Source organism: Erigeron canadensis, chromosome 3 (assembly GCF_010389155.1).
Source record: "Erigeron canadensis isolate Cc75 chromosome 3, C_canadensis_v1, whole genome shotgun sequence".
Classification (NCBI taxonomy): Eukaryota; Viridiplantae; Streptophyta; class Magnoliopsida; order Asterales; family Asteraceae; genus Erigeron; species Erigeron canadensis.
In genome coordinates, this window is record NC_057763.1 from 965502 (window position 1) to 983701 (window position 18200).

At 33.9% G+C, this 18200-nt stretch overlaps 4 protein-coding genes across 5 annotated transcripts; 3 read left to right on the forward strand and 1 right to left on the reverse strand.

The window, feature by feature from the left end:
• Positions 1 to 1075: 1075 nt before the first annotated feature.
• On the forward strand, positions 1076 to 5461 carry LOC122590760 (phosphatidylinositol/phosphatidylcholine transfer protein SFH13-like). Its single transcript, XM_043762934.1, has 13 exons — positions 1076 to 1269; positions 2073 to 2207; positions 2325 to 2628; positions 2743 to 2842; positions 2942 to 3208; positions 3308 to 3385; positions 3465 to 3619; positions 3703 to 3802; positions 3899 to 3997; positions 4087 to 4200; positions 4293 to 4778; positions 4869 to 4943; positions 5151 to 5461. Exons 2-13 carry the CDS (start codon positions 2201 to 2203, stop codon positions 5166 to 5168), a joined length of 1803 nt encoding a protein of 600 aa, XP_043618869.1. The 5' UTR covers positions 1076 to 1269; positions 2073 to 2200; the 3' UTR covers positions 5169 to 5461.
• A 1588-nt stretch (positions 5462 to 7049) lies between these two features.
• LOC122590763 (GPI-anchored protein LLG1) lies at positions 7050 to 8506 on the forward strand. The gene is made up of 3 exons (XM_043762937.1): positions 7050 to 7259; positions 7364 to 7426; positions 7919 to 8506. Exons 1-3 carry the CDS (start codon positions 7169 to 7171, stop codon positions 8293 to 8295), a joined length of 531 nt encoding a protein of 176 aa, XP_043618872.1. The 5' UTR covers positions 7050 to 7168; the 3' UTR covers positions 8296 to 8506.
• A 157-nt stretch (positions 8507 to 8663) lies between these two features.
• Positions 8664 to 10478, forward strand: LOC122590761 (pentatricopeptide repeat-containing protein At5g66520-like). The gene has a single exon (XM_043762935.1). The coding sequence runs from the start codon at positions 8697 to 8699 to the stop codon at positions 10218 to 10220; it is 1524 nt and encodes a 507-aa protein (XP_043618870.1). The 5' UTR covers positions 8664 to 8696; the 3' UTR covers positions 10221 to 10478.
• A 30-nt stretch (positions 10479 to 10508) lies between these two features.
• Positions 10509 to 15838, reverse strand: LOC122590762 (actin-related protein 8-like). 2 transcript variants are annotated; one of them, XM_043762936.1, is made up of 12 exons: positions 15311 to 15832; positions 14613 to 14692; positions 14277 to 14347; positions 14083 to 14150; positions 13926 to 13987; positions 13638 to 13735; positions 13270 to 13351; positions 12967 to 13109; positions 12307 to 12455; positions 11719 to 11852; positions 11342 to 11460; positions 10509 to 10820 (listed from the first exon to the last, which is right to left on the reverse strand). In XM_043762936.1, exons 1-12 carry the CDS (start codon positions 15688 to 15690, stop codon positions 10743 to 10745), a joined length of 1464 nt encoding a protein of 487 aa, XP_043618871.1. In that variant the 5' UTR covers positions 15691 to 15832; the 3' UTR covers positions 10509 to 10742. The 2 variants fall into 2 exon arrangements, 1 of the variants encoding a protein (XP_043618871.1); XR_006322595.1 differs by lacking the exon at positions 10509 to 10820 and having other exon boundaries at positions 11370 to 11460; positions 12260 to 12455; positions 15311 to 15838.
• Between the last annotated feature and the right edge of the window lie 2362 nt (positions 15839 to 18200).

Consider the following 18200-nt stretch of genomic DNA (forward strand, 5'->3'; position numbering starts at 1 on the left):
ATTTCACGAGTAACATATAAGAGCGCGTTTAGTTCATAGAATGTTTTGAGAATGAATGAAATCTGTCAAAGGAATTGAAATCTGTCAAAGGAATTGAAATCTGAATGAATGGAATTTGACGGAATGTTTTTGATTTTTTTAAGATTCAAGTGAGAAACGGAATAAAATTCCTTTCCCCATCCCCAAGGAATGGAGATTCCATCAAATGATGGAATGTTTACATTCCAACGGAATGTGATTTTTTCATCTTTAACCAACCAAACGGGCTAAGGAATGAAATTTAATTCCATCAGATTCCATCAAATTCTGTGAACCAAATGCGACATAAGAGTTTTGCATGGTTTCCTATCTAGTTTTTTAGGAAACAATAATGTACTAGACTTATATTTATATATTTATATACTAGTTAATCAATATGCATATTATGTGGGCATTTGAATAGAATTTGATTTGATAATGATATACCACAATGAACGTGTTTAACCTTTTATTACGTTGAATACTATTATATTGTATATTTTAAGTAAGCTGATATTATAATAATCAATTTCGATCTACATATTTGTTTCTCATTTCAATAGAAACTTTTCATAATTATCTACTAAAAATATTTTAAAATCATTACACCTTAGAAGAAATTTCCATTATTTTTTTTTTTTTTACCTACTTTTAATCATTATTGGATAATGTCATAAAAAAAATTAAGATTATATATTAAGAAGTTCTTTAATATAAAATAACATAATCACAATCTTGTTATATTAATATATAAGATAAGAGATATGTAACAATTTCATCCATAAATACCGATTATAACCAAGCCAATTACGTATCAAAAGGTTAAAAAGGTCTTTACATAAAACATCCAAAGTTTATTCTAGAATATTAAAGGAGTTTTAAAGTGACACAACAACTAGAATCAACAAAGGATGCATTATGTATCTTTCTAATTGAAAAAGGACCAAAAAGTAAAAATAAAACGTACAAAATAAAAGAGAAGAGAGAGGTGACAAATAAGCAAAGGGAAACAAGCAGCAGGCTTGGTGTATAAAAAAGTTTGTTCCTTTGGAGTGTGTGTGTGTGATAAAAGAAGAAAAAACCTATACATACAATCTATACATACACCAATCTCAATCTTTCTCTTCATTGAAAGATTTGTTTTCTTGAATCGATATAGATTCACAAGATTTACACTTTCTTGAAATTATATAATATATTGAAATACCATCTTTACAGATTGTGATCCCACGCTTATTTTCTTGGTATTTGGTATGTTTTTTTTTTTATTATTTAGTATAAAGTTTTGATCTTTATTCTGTTTTCAAAGAAATTTTATGACATGGGTTTTCTTGTTTAAGATCTGATTAATGTTGGTACATTTTCTTGAATGTGTATGTATATATTGTATGTATATTTCTTGAATTGAATATTTGATTTGTTGAATATTTGTATATGGGTAAAAATACTGAATTTGCAAATATTTGCTATTTTTAGTAAGTGTGTAGATTAGTCTAAAATAATGGCATTTTGGGAATTTGGAGAAAGTTATTGTGATGGTGTTTGGGAATGCGTTTTGGTAGAGATTATCTGATTATCGCGTTTGTAAAACGCAAAGTGGTTGACAAATCATATGAAAAAAGTGATTACTTTTATTTTTAAAAAAACGTAGTTTTGAAAAAGCATGTTATGACCTACTTTTTGAAAATGCAAAATCTGTTTTACAAACGCAATCTCATTAAGTTATAGATCTGCATTGTTAATTTATTGTCTCAGAATATGTATAGCTTATTTCTTGTTTTAAAAGTTAAAATGTAGTTTGAAGTGCTAAATTATCAGTCCCATTTTAGCTTAATTTATCAAATAAAAACATTTAAACCATAATATTTTGGTTTTCATGTTTTTTCCCAGAATTTTGTGTATTTGTGGAATTGGGTATTGTTGTTGTTTTGTTCACTTTTTATGAGAAGAATCTGAATTTTGATTACTTGATGCTGTAATCTTCTTGTTATATTTTAATATATAAAAAAGTTTATATACTTGCTTGACATATTACATTATGTATTATACTGTAGGATGCTTTTTTTTTTTAATGGTGGTGAGTCACTTTGATAAGCATTGGTACCAGTGAAAAAATAGAATATTATTGCCTGCATTGAAGTCTTTGAGCTTATTTTCAACCTTACTGTACCATCTGGGTAAAATGTCAGGTAAGTTTGTTAAACTTTAATTTCCTGGTACGATTAGTTATGTACATAGTTTGGTTTTTTTAGTAACATAACTGTAAAAATTCTTAGGTGTTTAGTTTTTTTTTTTTAATGTATTAGGCATAGAAGGACTAGATGGTTTTGATGAAATAAGAGAAAGGAGGTTAGATCTTGAGAATTCTGAAGAGGAGAGACGACGGTCTAAGATCGGAAATCTAAGGAAGAAGGCGATAAATGCTTCAAATAAGTTCACTCACTCACTTAAGAAAAGGGGTAAAAGGAAAGTTGATTATAGGGTCCCTTCTGTATCGATAGAAGATGTACGCGATGCGAGTGAGGAGAACGCCGTATGTGAACTGAGGCAAAAGCTACTTGAAAAAGACTTGCTCCCTGAAAGACATGATGACTATCATACATTGCTGAGGCTAGTGATTTCTCTTAGCCTAAAAAGTCATTTTTCATAATAAGACATGACATGGAATAATTTTAGTTGAATTTATGATGCATATACTAAACTTGTTTGTTAAATCTGCTATAGGTTCTTGAAGGCAAGAGATTTTAACGTTGAGAGAACAATCCGAATGTGGGCGGAAATGCTAAATTGGCGAAAAGAGTTTGGAGCAGACACAATATTAGAGGTTAATAAATTTGTTTCATTTTAAATGTTTTTTCATAAGTGTAATTATGTTCTTAATGTAAATGGTTTAATCTTGTTTTGTATGTTATATTACACTTAGGATTTTGAATTTGAAGAACTAGAAGAAGTATTGCAGCATTACCCTCAAGGGTACCATGGTGTGGATAGAGAAGGGAGGCCAGTTTATATAGAAAGACTCGGGAGAGCACACCCCGGTAGGCTTATGAAAATTACTTCTATCGAGCGGTATCTAAAGTATCATGTCCAAGAGTTTGAAAGGGCTTTTAGCGAAAAGTTTCCTGCTTGCTCGATTGCAGCTAAGAGGCAGATTTGTTCAACTACAACGATTCTTGATGTGCAAGGCCTGGTATGATGTGATATCTATGTTTAATTACTCGTATATGACTATTTTATACATCAAACAGCTATATGTATGGACGTATGGTATTAAAAGTATGATATACAGGGATTGAAGAATTTTACTCCTAGTGCTGCAAGTATTCTAGGAGCTATGGCAAAGGTTGACAACAACTACTATCCGGAGGTAAGTCACTTGACATTTTAAAGAAATTTCTTACATCTGCAATTGTGTTTGGGATAACGCTTTTCCGTATTTGTTGCAGACGTTACACCGTATGTTTGTTGTCAATGCTGGGTCGACCTTCAAAAGATATATATGGCCTGCTGCCCAAAAGTTTCTGGACGCGAAAACCATTTCAAAAATTCATGTATTGGAACCAAAGTCATTGGGAAAATTACTTGAAGTCATTGACCCAAGGTTTGTGAGTTATTAAGGTTTGTATTTGTTTTACTTTGTGAGTATAAATTTATCTGATTCTCTATCGATGAATGATGGTCCAGTCAATTACCTGATTTCCTTGGCGGTTCCTGCACGTGTCCTAATGAGGGAGGCTGCCTTAGGTCTAACATGGGTCCATGGAATGACCCTGAAATAATGAAGGTATACACTAGCTAGAGGATGATTTGCTCAACCCTTAATATACAACTTTTATATAACTAAAGTGCAATTTTGTAATTATTATGTTCTTCTTTGCAGGTTGTGAATAATGCTGAAGCCACATTTGTGAGACAAATCACCAGAGTTTCTAGTGATCAACAGAAAGTTGATACTTATGTTCAGATACACCCAGTAAAGGCACGTATCCTGGTCAAAATCTTGAGTACTAATTTGTGATAAACTCACTTTCGATTATATTAAATTTGTCAGTTACTTTGTGTTTATAGGGAAGAAGAAGTGATTCATCGACTATAGAATCAGGATCAGATGTAGACGATCCTTGTTCTCTAACTACCCGAACTAGTTCTGTAATTCCAAAATTAGCATCAGTTTGTGAAGAAGTAAGTCACTTAATTTCAGTTCTGTTTGTTTTTCCAGTGTTCATGTATCTAAGAAACCTTATAACTAATTGATTTATATTTGTTATATGCAGGCTACGTCATCTGATTCGCCAGTTTATCATAGTTGCCATGAACAATTTAGTCCTGTAAAACAACTCGTTATTTCTCCCAGTGACTCTCCAACTCTAGACAGTAGAGAAACAGCTACCGGCATATTATTAGTTCAATGGCTGGATATCATTCATGAGAAAGTTGTGAAGAGAAGCTTCAATCGTATAGGCAGACCGCTAGTCTCGTTAGTTGAAAAGTTGGTTGCAATCATAGCAAGTCTTCCCATTATTTATTGGAGAGGACAGAACAATGTATATCCCACTAATGCAGTGGAAGATGAACCAGAACCAGGGAGTATCACAGTAGATCGTATGCTTCCGTTTGTTGAACGACTTCAGAAACTTGAAGATTTACTAGAAGAGCTTAAAAAGAAGCCGGCTCAAATACCTGCTGAGAAAGAGCATATGTTGAATGATTCTTTGGAGAGGATCAAATGTGTCGAGTATGATCTCAACAAAACTAAGACCGTAGGCCCCTTAACCATTACTTTTTATCATTAATTTCTTTTTCTTGTCGCGGTTGACTTAAACTTGGTTTCCCAACTTCTATATAAACAGGTACTTCATGCCACTGTGTTAAAGCAACTTGAGATTGCAGCTTTGATGGAAAATATGCAGGAGTCTAAATTACGTGTAAGCCTATACTTATGTTATTTTAGCGACTATTTTTATCTTTTCATCCCAAATTGCTTTCATCACAAGTTCTTCCTTTGTCAGGGCAAAAGGTGCCCGACAACTTAGAAATTGACTTGTTTTGATATAGAGCCATAATTACCCATTACCCAACCTGCCCAACTTGACCATCTATATATATTGATAACGGCTGTGTTTTGGGTGCAGCGACGAAGGATCTGTTGATATCTCAGGGGCGGCTGTGTTTTTGGCTCATATAAATCGAGAAGGTGCACCCCTCGTGACGTGTATAAACTAGTAGAGCAAAGGCGGAAGAAATCATAGAGATTTACGGTATAACTTTGTTTTAGTGGAGAAAAAAATGAAAAGGGATAGAGATAGGTTTACTTGGTATAATAGCATGAAATGAAATGAAAAATCAAAGGGAAAAAAGCAAAACAGAATTCATGAATATAGATCATTCCTGGTTTTCTGGTTTGCACTTCACTTCTTCAAATAAAACACATTCTTGCATTTGATGTTTGACGAACACCAAAATGTTTGACACATTGCAATCGAAGCACGGACTAACTACTGCAACGACGCCCCAAATTAACAAACATACAAGCTAACGATGACATCGAAATGGCTGACCAGAGCCGTGAGCCTAACTTTTGTTTGTACATACAAGAAACATACAAATATGTCCGTATAGCTATAACTATAAGAGAACCCAAATATGGTTGTGTCCAAGTGATTGAACATTTATTACCCTTGCAAACAAACACATGTCCAGCTTTCAAATAAAGATGGAATTAACATAAATTCAATACATTGTAGCTCTTTTTATTTGGTAGATTTATTCTTTGCTATGGTTCTGATGCCTGGTTCAACTTCCTTTCTAAATTTATATGAATTCTGCTTTGTTAAATTGAAAACAGTTTGTATTTTTCAAGGTTCCTTATTTTCTTTTGATATGATCAAAGAAATATCACTATACATGCGGAAATAGGATGTGAACACAATCATACGAGTACGTTACGTTACCTTAAATTACAATGATGGTGACGTTTAAAATTTCCAAAACCATATATTGTATGTAGTGTTGTACAGTAATTGTTTATGAAATATATATGTAATTTACGTTCTGATTCGCATAGGATGTTTATACAAACCTTATTACAACTTTTGGTCGTTGCCAGATGATAGAAATAGTGGTATTCAGAGATCAACAAAGATCGGGCATTATTCCAAACTTCTCAGTATGCAAATTCAAAAGTTTCTTGATAAAGTTTTGCTTGGCGTTTGCTTAGAGATCGACTCCCTACTTGTTTAACCTCTTGATGAGAGGTGGTCTGATGGATTTCATACGCTGTCTGGTTTGTGATATAGGAGCGGAACATGCAGCGCATTTGTCCCGGGGACCAGGAATGCGACATGGCTAGAGAGATACGAGGTCATATGTCTTATTGGATTCAATTGGATATTCCGGCCAGATGGAGGTCCTAATGAGATAGTCGAGTGGTTCCAAGCCATTTGTTTTGTATGGTGGTGGGCTCGTTGGAAATATCATTACCAAACACAATTCAAAATCGAGTGGCCCATTAAACACATTTTACATTTTTTCTGTGTGGATTTCGAGTAGATATCGTAGTCCCTTTTAAACGTGGTCATGGTAAAATGTTGTCCTTTTGTTTTTTTTACTAACAGCTTGTGAATAAAGTTTCCATGTTTTGTTCACAAAATGTTTTTTTTTTTGAAAGAAACAGAATGAAAATCCTTCTCCCACATAAAAAACTAGAATTCTATTAAATAAGAAAATGTTTACATTTCTATCGGATGGAATTCCTTTCATTTCTAAGACAATCAAACGCAGTAAAAAATGAATCCAATTGAAATTCAATCATATTATTACATGAAACCAAACACGAGCTTGAATTTTCAAGTCGACCCATGAACCACCCTAAATAACCCATATATGACCCTAAATCAATTTTACAATCCATCCATGCATTTGACCCATGTATTAGTGTGGAAAAGGTCCAGCAATGACACCGCGTGAAACAAAAATTGATAAATAAAAAAATAATATAACTAACAATAACTGGTTTCCATGAACATGTCTTTTCCTGGATCTATCTGTGTCTCTCTCTATTTCTCTCTCTATACGTATACATATACATACATACATTGAAGTTTCTTCTTCTCTAAGTTAGTTAGTTATTATTGAATTATATATTGGAATCATGATGAAAAAGAAGATAACGATCTCATTTCTGCTCGTATTTTGCTGCTGTTTAATCTCTTTTTCTACTTCATCTCCACTTTCCATTTCAGGTTTCATTCTTTCTTTCTTTTATTACTCTTTGATACGTATATATATAGATATATATCTTGGTCAACTTATCTTTTTTTTTTTTTTGACTTTTCTGTATTTGCAGATGGTGTTTTCAGCAGCTCTGATTCTTCTTCATTTGGACGGGCTCTTCTTCAAGCTAAAAAACGTATTCTGTTTGTTATCTTTACTCTATTTATTTTTGTGCAAAATATCTATTTTTAGAAATAATTACTTAGATCAATATATATATATATATTTTTGTGGAAAATATCTATTTTTAGAAATAATTACTTAGATCTATATATATATATATTAGGCTTTTGGATCATAATTATGTTTTTAGGTTAGTATGAATTCTACAACTACCCAATTTTGATCTCAAAGCCATTCATTAGTTTACATAAGATATCTCTATTAATAATTTCAAAGAAAACGATCACCGTTGACTGGTCAACACGCCCCGCCCTTAGGACGAGCTTAATCTTAACCTTGCTTTCAGTTATGTGAACCTTTCAGTTAACTTCCTTTCTGAACTCACTTTTGAATCAAATTTATAAATTGCATACTTGCCATCTCGAATTTGGCAATAATCAAAATTTACCGGTATCATATTTATATTTTGTGCTTTTTCGTGACGTTCGTTTGTATTAACTTACAGCGTGCCCCGTGAACTTTGAGTTCATGAATTACACAATCATAACCAGCCAATGCAAAGGACCACGATACCCTGCTGATATATGTTGTCAAGCTTTTAAAGACTTTGCTTGCCCTTACGCTGATGACTTGAACGATTTGTCAAATGAGTGTTCGACTACCATGTTCAGTTACATCAATCTCTACGGTTCTTATCCACCTGGGCTTTTTTCTAGCTTGTGTCGGGATGACAAAGTCGGGCTCATCTGCCCTGCTTCAGCACCAGGATCAGGAAGAAACGGTGTCGGGGCTGATACTAATAACAGCCATAACATCCGCAGCCCGTCAATGCTGTTAACATTAACTATGGGATTTATAGCATTCTTGTTCCGGTGGTTTTAAAAGCTCAAGGTCTTGTTTACCCACGTTAAACTACGCCTGTAAGTTTGTTTGAGTTATATTGTTGGTTATTGTCGGAACTACTGTATTAGATATAGCCTGCGGATGAAATCTTTACATTCATGTATAATTATATTTATTTATTATTAGTATCTTTCGGTTTTTCATACAGAGAAATGATAAATCTTATAACAAATTTGTGTAATTGGTTACAGTTTTCTTGTGTCATTTTCTCATACAATCATGCTGTGTGGTCCTACATGTATTATATTACGAGTATAATATTACAACCCTTAGTCTTGTTGATAGTTGGATAATGTTTATATGGCTGTGATTAGATAGCAAACTCATATACCGAAATATCTCTCGGTGACTTTAGACAAAAAAAAAGAAGCCACTCACTTATGACAGCGAAAGGTGTTCCATTCCCCGTTACGTTGTTGCAAATGTGCAACAACTTGAAAGAAATTAGGCAGTTACATAATCATTTAGTGGTGTCGGGATTGATTGTCCGTCGGGTTAATTCAGGTAGGTTGATTGCGTCGTATGTTTCCTGTGGTGAAATCGTAGAAGCTTTGTCAGTGTTCCACACTATTCGTTCTCCTGATGTATATTCCTACAACACCATTATCAGAGGCTTAACGTTGGCTAAGTGTCCACACGATTCCCTTTTACGTTACCATGAACTCTTAGAGAGAAACCTAACACCAGACAATCACACTTACACTTATGTTCTGAAAGCATGTTCCCACCTAAAAGCACTTTCGGAAGGGAAACAATTGCATGCCCAGGTTATCAAGGCTGGAAAGAAACCTGACACCTATATCCACAGTTCATTGATAAACATGTATGCAAATTCAGGTGAGATGGATTCTGCAGAATGTGTTCTTGCAGAGTTTTCAGAAGAGAATGTGGATGCAAAGAACTGCATAATTAGTGGTTATATGAGCCAGGGCCAAGTTAAGATTGCTGTCCAAATATTTGATAACATGTGCATGAGAGATTCCGCCTCTTGGAGTGCGATGATAACAGGGTACACCAGAAATGGTATGCATACAGAGGCTTTAGGTATCTTTCAAGAAATGTTGGCTTCTAAGATTCTGTTAAATGAGTCAACCCTTGTGAGTGCTCTTTCAGCGTGTGCCCATTCAGGAGCACTGGATCAGGGTAGATGGATACATGTTTATATCAACAAGATGTGGGATGAAGTTAGTGTTAATCTCGGCACATCTATCGTTGACATGTATGTTAGATGTGGGTGTATCGAGTTTGGTTATGAAGTTTTCAAAAGTATGCCCGACAAAGACGTCGTGACCTGGGGTGTGATCATTTCTGGTTTCGCGACACATGGGCTAGCCAAAAAATGCTTTCAACTTCTTGATGAAATGGTTGCTCATGGAACACAACCAAATGAAGTCATTTTTGTAGCTATACTCACCGCATGCTCCCACGCAGGGTTAGTAAACATGGGTTGGTTTTATTTCCATCAAATGACCACTTTATACAACATCAGACCATCAGTCCATCATTATGGCTGCATGGTTGATCTTCTTGGTCGTGCGGGAAGGTTAGCCGAGGCAAAAGAACTCATCTTAGCAATGGTGGAAGAACCAAATACTATTATATGGGGTGCATTACTCGCAGCTTGTAGAATCCACCAAGACTTTAGGCTAGCGGACTATGCTTTCAAGCAGCTAGTTAAGTTAGAACCACTTTCAAGTGAACGGTTTAAACTAGCGAATCACTTGCTGGTAGATACTGGGGAACATGAAAGTATACATAAATTTAGAAAGGATATTAGTGACAAGAATCTGGAGACGACTCAAGGATTAAGCTTGATTGAGGTCGAGGGGGAGGTTCATAAATTTGTCGTAAATGACATCAATCATAGAATGTATCCAGAAGTATATAATGTGTTCCAAGGATGATTCAACCATCTAAAGCTTAGAGAAAGGATGCAAGATGGGTATGCTCGGTAGTGTGTTTGGGTTTAAGTACGAGTCATTTTACTTTGTTTATTATGATTACAAATATACACTAGGTATGATAATAACAATCAAGACAATTTAAAATAGAATGCATAAGAAAATTTCACTAAACCCTTGTTAGACCCATGTCATGTTTCACCTTTATCTTTTCTTTTGATTTGACCCATTTGAGGATGAAGAAAAGCTGAATTTGCCACCTGCTCCTTTGCTATAGATAAATTTATAGAATTCATCAAAATTTATTTGTCTATGGAAGGCTTATTATTACAGAGTTGCATTACCCATAACAGGCGTATTATGAATTTATGATACACAGGCTGCACAAGTCAATAATTACATAACATGACCCTTTATTGCCTATAGTGGCTTATGATGTGTTGTAACTTAATTAATGTTAAGATTTAAGAAGCCAGGATTACGGACAATGATCCTGAAACTTCTGACTCAGAAAACAATCGAACTTCACCATAAGAAGTTTCTTCTGGACTTGGGTCGAAAATCCCTTTTGTCGATGCACCAAGAATCCGGAAAGGTGCTCAACTGCAATAAAAAGGAACATGTGGTTGTCAACACTTGTGTGAGTCTGAGGGTTAACAAATGGGTCAAAACCCTAGCCTATTGTACAAAGATATGTCAAGGTTGACTGAAAAACAGAGTCAAACTTAAACAATTCACACACAATTAGGGCATCAAGTATTTAGTTTTTTTTTTTTGAAGGACAGATTTACACACAATTTTATAAACTTTTGTCCCAATTGAAACTAAAACCCACAATCTATTGGTCACTTACTCAATGGGCCAAGACCCTTTGGTTACAGAATTATATTTTTTCACTACTGGAAAAAATCAAGGTTCTTTGCATTAAAAACACCACTTTGACCAACTGCCAACCCATTTCTTTGTTAGCCATCCTTTCTTATTTTACATCTTTGACCTTATAGAGATCAAACGTAACTGAAGTGACCATTCATAAAGAAATTGGGTCAAATTTGTCACCCTTAAAAGAGAAGAATGAATAACCGAAAATAAGACTGTATTAAGCTATTAACACACGAACTTACATTGCTGAGAAGCTTTGCCCCATACCATGCTGAATCTGCACCATATGGAGGTGGAATGACTCGTAATCCATTGGATACAGATGGAGGAAGAGCAGCACGCAGTTCTTTCTCTAATCTTTCTACACAAGGAAATAGGAAGTTCAGGAGTTAAATATCACCTCCATCCAGGGGCGGAGCCAGAAATCTTGTCAAGCGGATTCATCATTAGGATTATGAAGGCTTATGGATAAATCAGGGGGTTCAAACAATGATTTACATTAAATTACACCAGAATTATGGGAAAAAATTTGTTCAGTGGGTTCGGTTGCACCTTTTCTGCTGTATGCCTCTTATCACTAAATAACTAACAATATATACATAAAAATACTGATTTATACCTACTAGCCCTGGTAAACACGCACTGCCTCCAGCCAAGACAACGGTCTTGAACCAAGAGTCATCAGGGGTCAGTCCTGCCACATGGCAACGTTCAATGCAAAGTTGCACTGCTTGATGCAAACCCATTGCATTCCTGTTATCCAAAAGAACAAAAGCACCTTGAAATGTCAAAATGAACAGAGATTGGTATGGAGGTGGAAAAGTGGGTATGTCAAGCGGACAGAACAACAGGTCAGAATGGTTTTATCTTCCATTTTTTCTATAAAACTGGTAAAACGTTGCACAAAGTCTAATTTAATAAGAAAGGATGGCTAAAGGATGGCTAACAAAGAAATGGGTTGGCAACATAACACAAAGAAATAAAGGACACTTCAGTAGTGAAAAAAAAATATCACAAGCATATTTTTAATAAGAAAGGACGTTTCACCAGTTTAATAAGAAAGGACTTTGTGCAACGTTTTACCAGTTTCCCTTTTGACTAATATTTTTCACTTGGCACGTTTCAAACATAGCACAAGCATAGAGGTAAAAAAATATCACCTCTAATTGATATTGACAACAAAGAAATAAAGGATACTTGCACGTACAATCCTGCAATGTGTGGCTGGAATAAAATCTCTCCTGTTCGATAACGCTCCTGCTTAAGAGTAAACCAACCTTCAACGGGAACTTCATATGATGCTTCTGTAACCTTCCGCAATTCAGCTTCATAGTCAATAGCAACATAACAAAGGTTCTGCAAGGCAATTCAATCTGACATGATCAGGCTATATCATGAAATATCTTAGCCGTGATTGGTTTAGTCTATTGTTGTTGCTGTTTATACATGAAATGTAATTGATTGCTTATTTTTATTAGATCAATTTTGGTGCATGATGCAACATACAGTTCTTTATTAAGGTTCCACCAATTTAATGCACGCTGTAACCAAGTACCCTTTAAATTCTTGTGTCAACTGTCAGATGAATCCGGCAAGGTTTGAATTGCTTGAGCATTGCGCTAAGACAGAATTCGCATTAGGACATGCTTGATTTCTTTATCTTGTTTTTATTAGATAACAGAAGTTTGTGGGCCTGCCTCTTATGGTTATATACATTTAAGTGTAGGGTCTGTGTAGGCTGTAGCCCAGGTCAACATGGAACACATACTAATTTAATCAAAATCACAAGAGCTTGAACAAATCTCGTGAAAAAAAAAAACATGATGAAGGAACTATATACTAAAAGAACTGATATATAGGTAGCTACCTCTTTTAATGTGCGCACTGTGTACAATGAAGAAAAATGTAGATTTCTCTGCTGCATCTGCTCCCTAAGGTATCCAGTAAGCTTCAAAGCTCCAACTCCCATTGCTTCCACACCCACTTTGTACATTATCTTACCATGTAAAACTGGAAACATAAATCAGATTTTATATAACAAATGGGTTCAAAGTGACTTCAAGTTTACACAAAAATCTTTTTTTACTCTATAGGGGACCATGGAACAAAAGTCGCAACATGCTTATCGATGCCAAAAATGGAATTACAGAACGGGCAAAAAATAGCATACTTGGCACGACAGTTGTCTGATTAAATCCGATATTGACAAGAATTCCTGATGTTTTTCTTGCCGCAAATAAAGCTAAAGTCGCCTGTCCATAGTGCAAAAGCGACATTAGAGGAGCAAGAAGCAGGAGGTAGAAAGTACCCAATTAGAAACAAACACTTACTCTGTAATCTGTTAGATATGTGTGCTTTTTTTTATTAAGTTAGATATATGTGTTCTTATCGCATCTCTTTCAATCAATTTAGTTTATTTTTATGCATATGTTCTTGTTGTGGAAATGGAAGGAGGCCTTTGACAATATATGCAAATCGAGCATATCTGAGTATCGTATTTTAAAATCTAAGAGTGTAAGAGAGAGTATTTAGACGAACCTGGCTGACTGCACAGACTGAAGGAACATTCATGTCAAACATTGCCAAATAGATGGCCTCTTTTAGTCGCCGTCTAGCAGTTTTTGCTGCTTGTGTATCTGAAACAAATTCACCAAAAGAGAGTAAGGAAGTAGATTATAGTATCACATCACAAACATAATTATATGACACATAAAACTTTTCAATCTAGGTGACTTAAGTTAAAACCCCTAAACAAAGTGAGATTGTCAACATACAATTGGTTCCATTAATCATACAACTTTCTACAAAATATCATCAGAAGCTTACCTTCATAATGGATAATTGGAATCGAGAGAACTGTTGGCTGTGTAGATGATTTCACCTGCATCCTGCAGATTCAGATGAAAGGAAGACAAAAAGAAAATAAAAGTTAATGTGCCAAGCACTGATATTGAGTGGAAATGCAAAAGACAAGGAAGGACACCTGCTATATATTGTCGCAAAAAAGTGACGAAGCCTGGAGTACATTGGAGACTCGAGGTTACCAAATTCCTGCACATACATACAATCTTTTATAATACCAACTTACTGAAGTAAATTTTTGTACTGGGTATAGAGCAAAAAGATAACCCAAAGCCACCTAACAAAGTGTCATTGCAATAATTTCTAAGCACTGACCAAAAATGTTGCAGCACGCCCAGATGGAGAGTCGTATTTGCTCCAACCAAATTTGCAATAGCCAGAACCACCTTTAGTGAGCATAAGGAGCAAAAAACAGAATTTTTGAGTGACCATGAAGTCGACATCAACAATCAAGTAACATGATCATAATATCTCATTCAATTGGTCCCATATAACATACTCCGTGTATAAAAATATGTGATTATGCACTCCATTTTACTTGATAAGAGAAGACACCCACAAAATAAATTATAAAGAAAAGAGGAAAATGGTCAGAAGATGAACTTCCGTCAAATTCATCTACTAGTACAATGACAATGAAAAGATACATACCGTCAACGATAATAGCTCCAGGAACCCGTGCTCGTTGACCATAAATTTGCATAAATGATTGCATCTGAGAAGGATATGTTCTGTAACCACAAATCATGTATGTCAAACATGCCAACATATAACTTGTTCACAGTACCAAACAACGAAAATGATAAAAATTGTAAACAAACTTTGCTTATTTCACATTTAGTTGTATCATCTCTGCAGCTTACTCACGTTATTGAATTAACATAAGTTGGATTTTTCTAGATAGAAACATGGATAGCAGCTATAGTTGATAATGATTTGGGACGACAATATGAGCATTCTGTACCTAAAGGCTAAAATAACGCTCGTGAAACTACAAAAGCGTCTACATTTCAACTGATTCTTTTCATAAATAAACAGAATTCTTCTTGCCTTACAGACATACGCAAAGCATCTTCATTTCCCGCAACACTAGTCCTAAATCAAAGTTGTAATGATATATGACAGAATTTTTGCAATCCGTTTTGGTGACACATCTACTTTGGGAATCGAAGTTTTTCTATGTACGCTATAACTAACAAACTAAACCATTTAAAACTACCAAATTCTTATCCTCTGACATTCAAAAAGCAATCTAATTTAAATTCCAACTACAAATTCTAACACAAAATTCTTGTGTATTCCATAACTTTGATATAATCAAACAAACCAAAATCTCATAAAAAACATACCGAAGAGGATACCCAGACCGCAGACTAGTTTCTGCGAAAAACATAGAATCCCAAGGACCCTCCAACTTCTGCAAATAAGAAATCCAAAACATATTATCTGAAACTATCAATTTCCATGACTTACAAATCACAGTAAGCTTAGCAGCTTCTTTTGGTCCCAACAATTTCAGTATTTGCATAAACACATCAACCGGAATTCGGTCGAATTCTCCTGTTGATGACCCACAAACAACAATTCGATCAGACAAAGATTCATTGTTGTTTGAATTTGAATTTGAAATGTTTGATGAAGTTGAAGTTGATGTGGGGTTGGTTGAATTAAAAAGATTTGCAGATTCTAGAATCTTTTTGATTATATATGACATGTTTGTTTGGATCATATGATTTGGTCGGAGATGTCGGTGGTGGTGGTCGGAGGAGGGAAGTTTGTGGCGGGATGGCGGTGACGTTTGAGCCGTCCTAACTACCACTTGGAGTTGTTGTTCTCGCCATTCATGTGTTACAGATTTGAATTGTGGACTTCATGTTTTTCTGTTTTTTATTAGTGAGGTCCCATGTGGTGTTATCGACTAATCGTTGAATGAGCTAATACTACACTATTAATTAAGATTAACTCGTTATTAGTTACGGATTTAGAGTAGTGAAAATTTATGTTAGAAAAACTTAAAAATTCCAAAACCCATACGAATTTCTTAAATCATATATTTACCATTGATAATTTTTTACAAGGTGATGATTGTTTTTCGAGTTAGATGAAATTTAAGTTTTATAATTATCTAAAAACATCGAACATACTCGCATGTATAATGTTATTATGTGGAGACATAGAACATACATACATGAATAATTTTATTACCATGTGTAAGTCGAACATATATATGCAACAGAGACGGCTCAACCAAATAAGAAGCCTAAAGCGAATTTTATTACACGGTTTTTCATATTAATAAAATTGTTCATATTTAGTACACTTGATTTATTCACACCTATATACATGTAAGTGTATATGGTCACATATCATTTAGCACATCATTTTATACGTATTTCTTATTTTTCTAAGCTATTTTAATTCTCGTTTGTACTATAATCTATGTATAATTATTAAATTATGAGGCCTTTAAAATTTTGCGGCCTAAAGACTTTGCTTCACTTGCTTTACCCTTGAGCCACTACTAATATGCAAGTATTTTATAAATAAATATTTAATGAGATAATTGGTGTTAAAATGTATATCAATATAGAAAATACATATATACATATTTATATATTTTTATATAAAATCAATAAATTTGTTGTAAAGTACAACTTGTTGTGAAGTGCGGACCAGAGACGGAGCCAGGAATTTTTTAGTAAGGGGGCAATTTTAAAAATTGTTGTCATATAGTCGTATCTGAAAATGTAAAAAAAAAACGGGTCTTATCTCGAGAATAGATAATGGATCCTAAAAAGAATTTGTTACCACACTGGGTGTAACAATCATACTTAAAAATACCAATTTTTTTAATAAATAAAGATCACACGTGTCAGACAAAGTCATATTGATTGAAAACGTAGTCAATCATAATGCAACCAACCCAAAAAATATATTTTTTTATGAAATATTCAGCTTGTATATATATCTTTCCTATATAATTATTATGATTATTATAACTAGTTGATTGTGATAAATATATATTATATTTTGAAAGAAAATAAAATTTTCAAATACAGCTTCACTATTATGTGCTACACATTTACATACCTTGTTTAGGGAAACACATTTACATACCTTGTTTAGGGAAGACTTTTTCTTAAACCTCTCTTAATCCCTACCAAAAATCAAAACAACTCACGTTTTTTATTGTCCCAATGAAAAGATATATTTCAAAATTAATGTTTCAATGACCAATGACTTCCAAAGAATAAACTTATGAGAATGAAATTAATATTTGTATTTATTTCTACTTATTCCTTTTTACATTTAAAAAAAATTACAAATATACCATTTAATTTTTTAAAAAAATTACATTGTACTAAAATTAGAGTGGGACAGCTGATCCCATTACCCCATGTTGTCTCCGTCCTTGGTGCGGACGACCTATTTCGTATCATACCAAACATTGCAAAATTTGTATTTATTATATACATTACTAGATGATTTAAAAAGAAAACAACATTCTTATATATGATAGGTTTAATCTCTTTTTGAATCCTTAATCATTTAGTTGAATATGTACCTCAATCACAATTTGGACCTTTATATATACTTGCCCATTAAACTATTTGCCAGTTGTTAATCATATGAAAAATGGTAAAACACAGAACAATGTTAACGAGCTACAAATCATATATAGATTTAAAAGAAGGATTTATTAAGGGAGGTGATATTCGTACCATTTGTTTTGATTGATGTACCACACTTGTGCAATACTGGCTTGTACAGTCATCTGTAAAACTTGTACATTGTAGTATATCAATCAAAAACAGTGGTGCGAATATCACTTCCCATTTATTAAGGACAAACATCACTCATGAGGGGCTTAGGCATAAGACAAAGTGGACGACCGTACAAGGTCCAGTTATTTAAGGGCCCAAAATTTTAAATTCTATATATTCATATATGTAAAAATTATATTAATATAACGTTATACTTTTAATAATTAACTATTATCATCGTGATTATGTGGTTAGATATAAACATATTTTTATATCATTTAAATTTTTAAAAAATTACATTGTATTAAAATTGGAGTGGGGGCAGCCGACCCCACTACCCCATGTTGTCTCCGTCCTTGGTGCGGACGACCTATTTCCTATCATACCAAACATTGCAAAATTTGTATTTATTATATACATTATTAGATGATTTAAAAAGAAAACAACATTCTTATATATATATGATAGGTTTAAT

Bases quoted from the DNA above. Each gene is read 5' to 3' on its own strand.
- LOC122590760 (XM_043762934.1), top strand. The intron at 2,843-2,941 runs GTTAATAAATTT...TATTACACTTAG, and splicing joins GAGCAGACACAATATTAGAG to GATTTTGAATTTGAAGAACT. The intron at 3,803-3,898 runs GTATACACTAGC...TCTTCTTTGCAG, and splicing joins ATGACCCTGAAATAATGAAG to GTTGTGAATAATGCTGAAGC.
- LOC122590763 (XM_043762937.1), top strand. From the start codon at position 7,169: ATGATGAAAAAGAAGATAACGATCTCATTTCTGCTCGTATTTTGCTGC. The intron at 7,260-7,363 runs GTTTCATTCTTT...CTGTATTTGCAG, and splicing joins ATCTCCACTTTCCATTTCAG to ATGGTGTTTTCAGCAGCTCT. The intron at 7,427-7,918 runs GTATTCTGTTTG...ATTAACTTACAG, and splicing joins TCTTCTTCAAGCTAAAAAAC to CGTGCCCCGTGAACTTTGAG.
- LOC122590761 (XM_043762935.1), top strand. From the start codon at position 8,697: ATGACAGCGAAAGGTGTTCCATTCCCCGTTACGTTGTTGCAAATGTGC.
- LOC122590762 (XM_043762936.1), bottom strand. From the start codon at position 15,690: ATGATCCAAACAAACATGTCATATATAATCAAAAAGATTCTAGAATCT. The intron at 14,151-14,276 runs GTCAGTGCTTAG...ATGTATGTGCAG, and splicing joins GGCGTGCTGCAACATTTTTG to GAATTTGGTAACCTCGAGTC. The intron at 11,461-11,718 runs GTATAAATCAGT...TTCCTTGTGTAG, and splicing joins GTGTTTACCAGGGCTAGTAG to AAAGATTAGAGAAAGAACTG.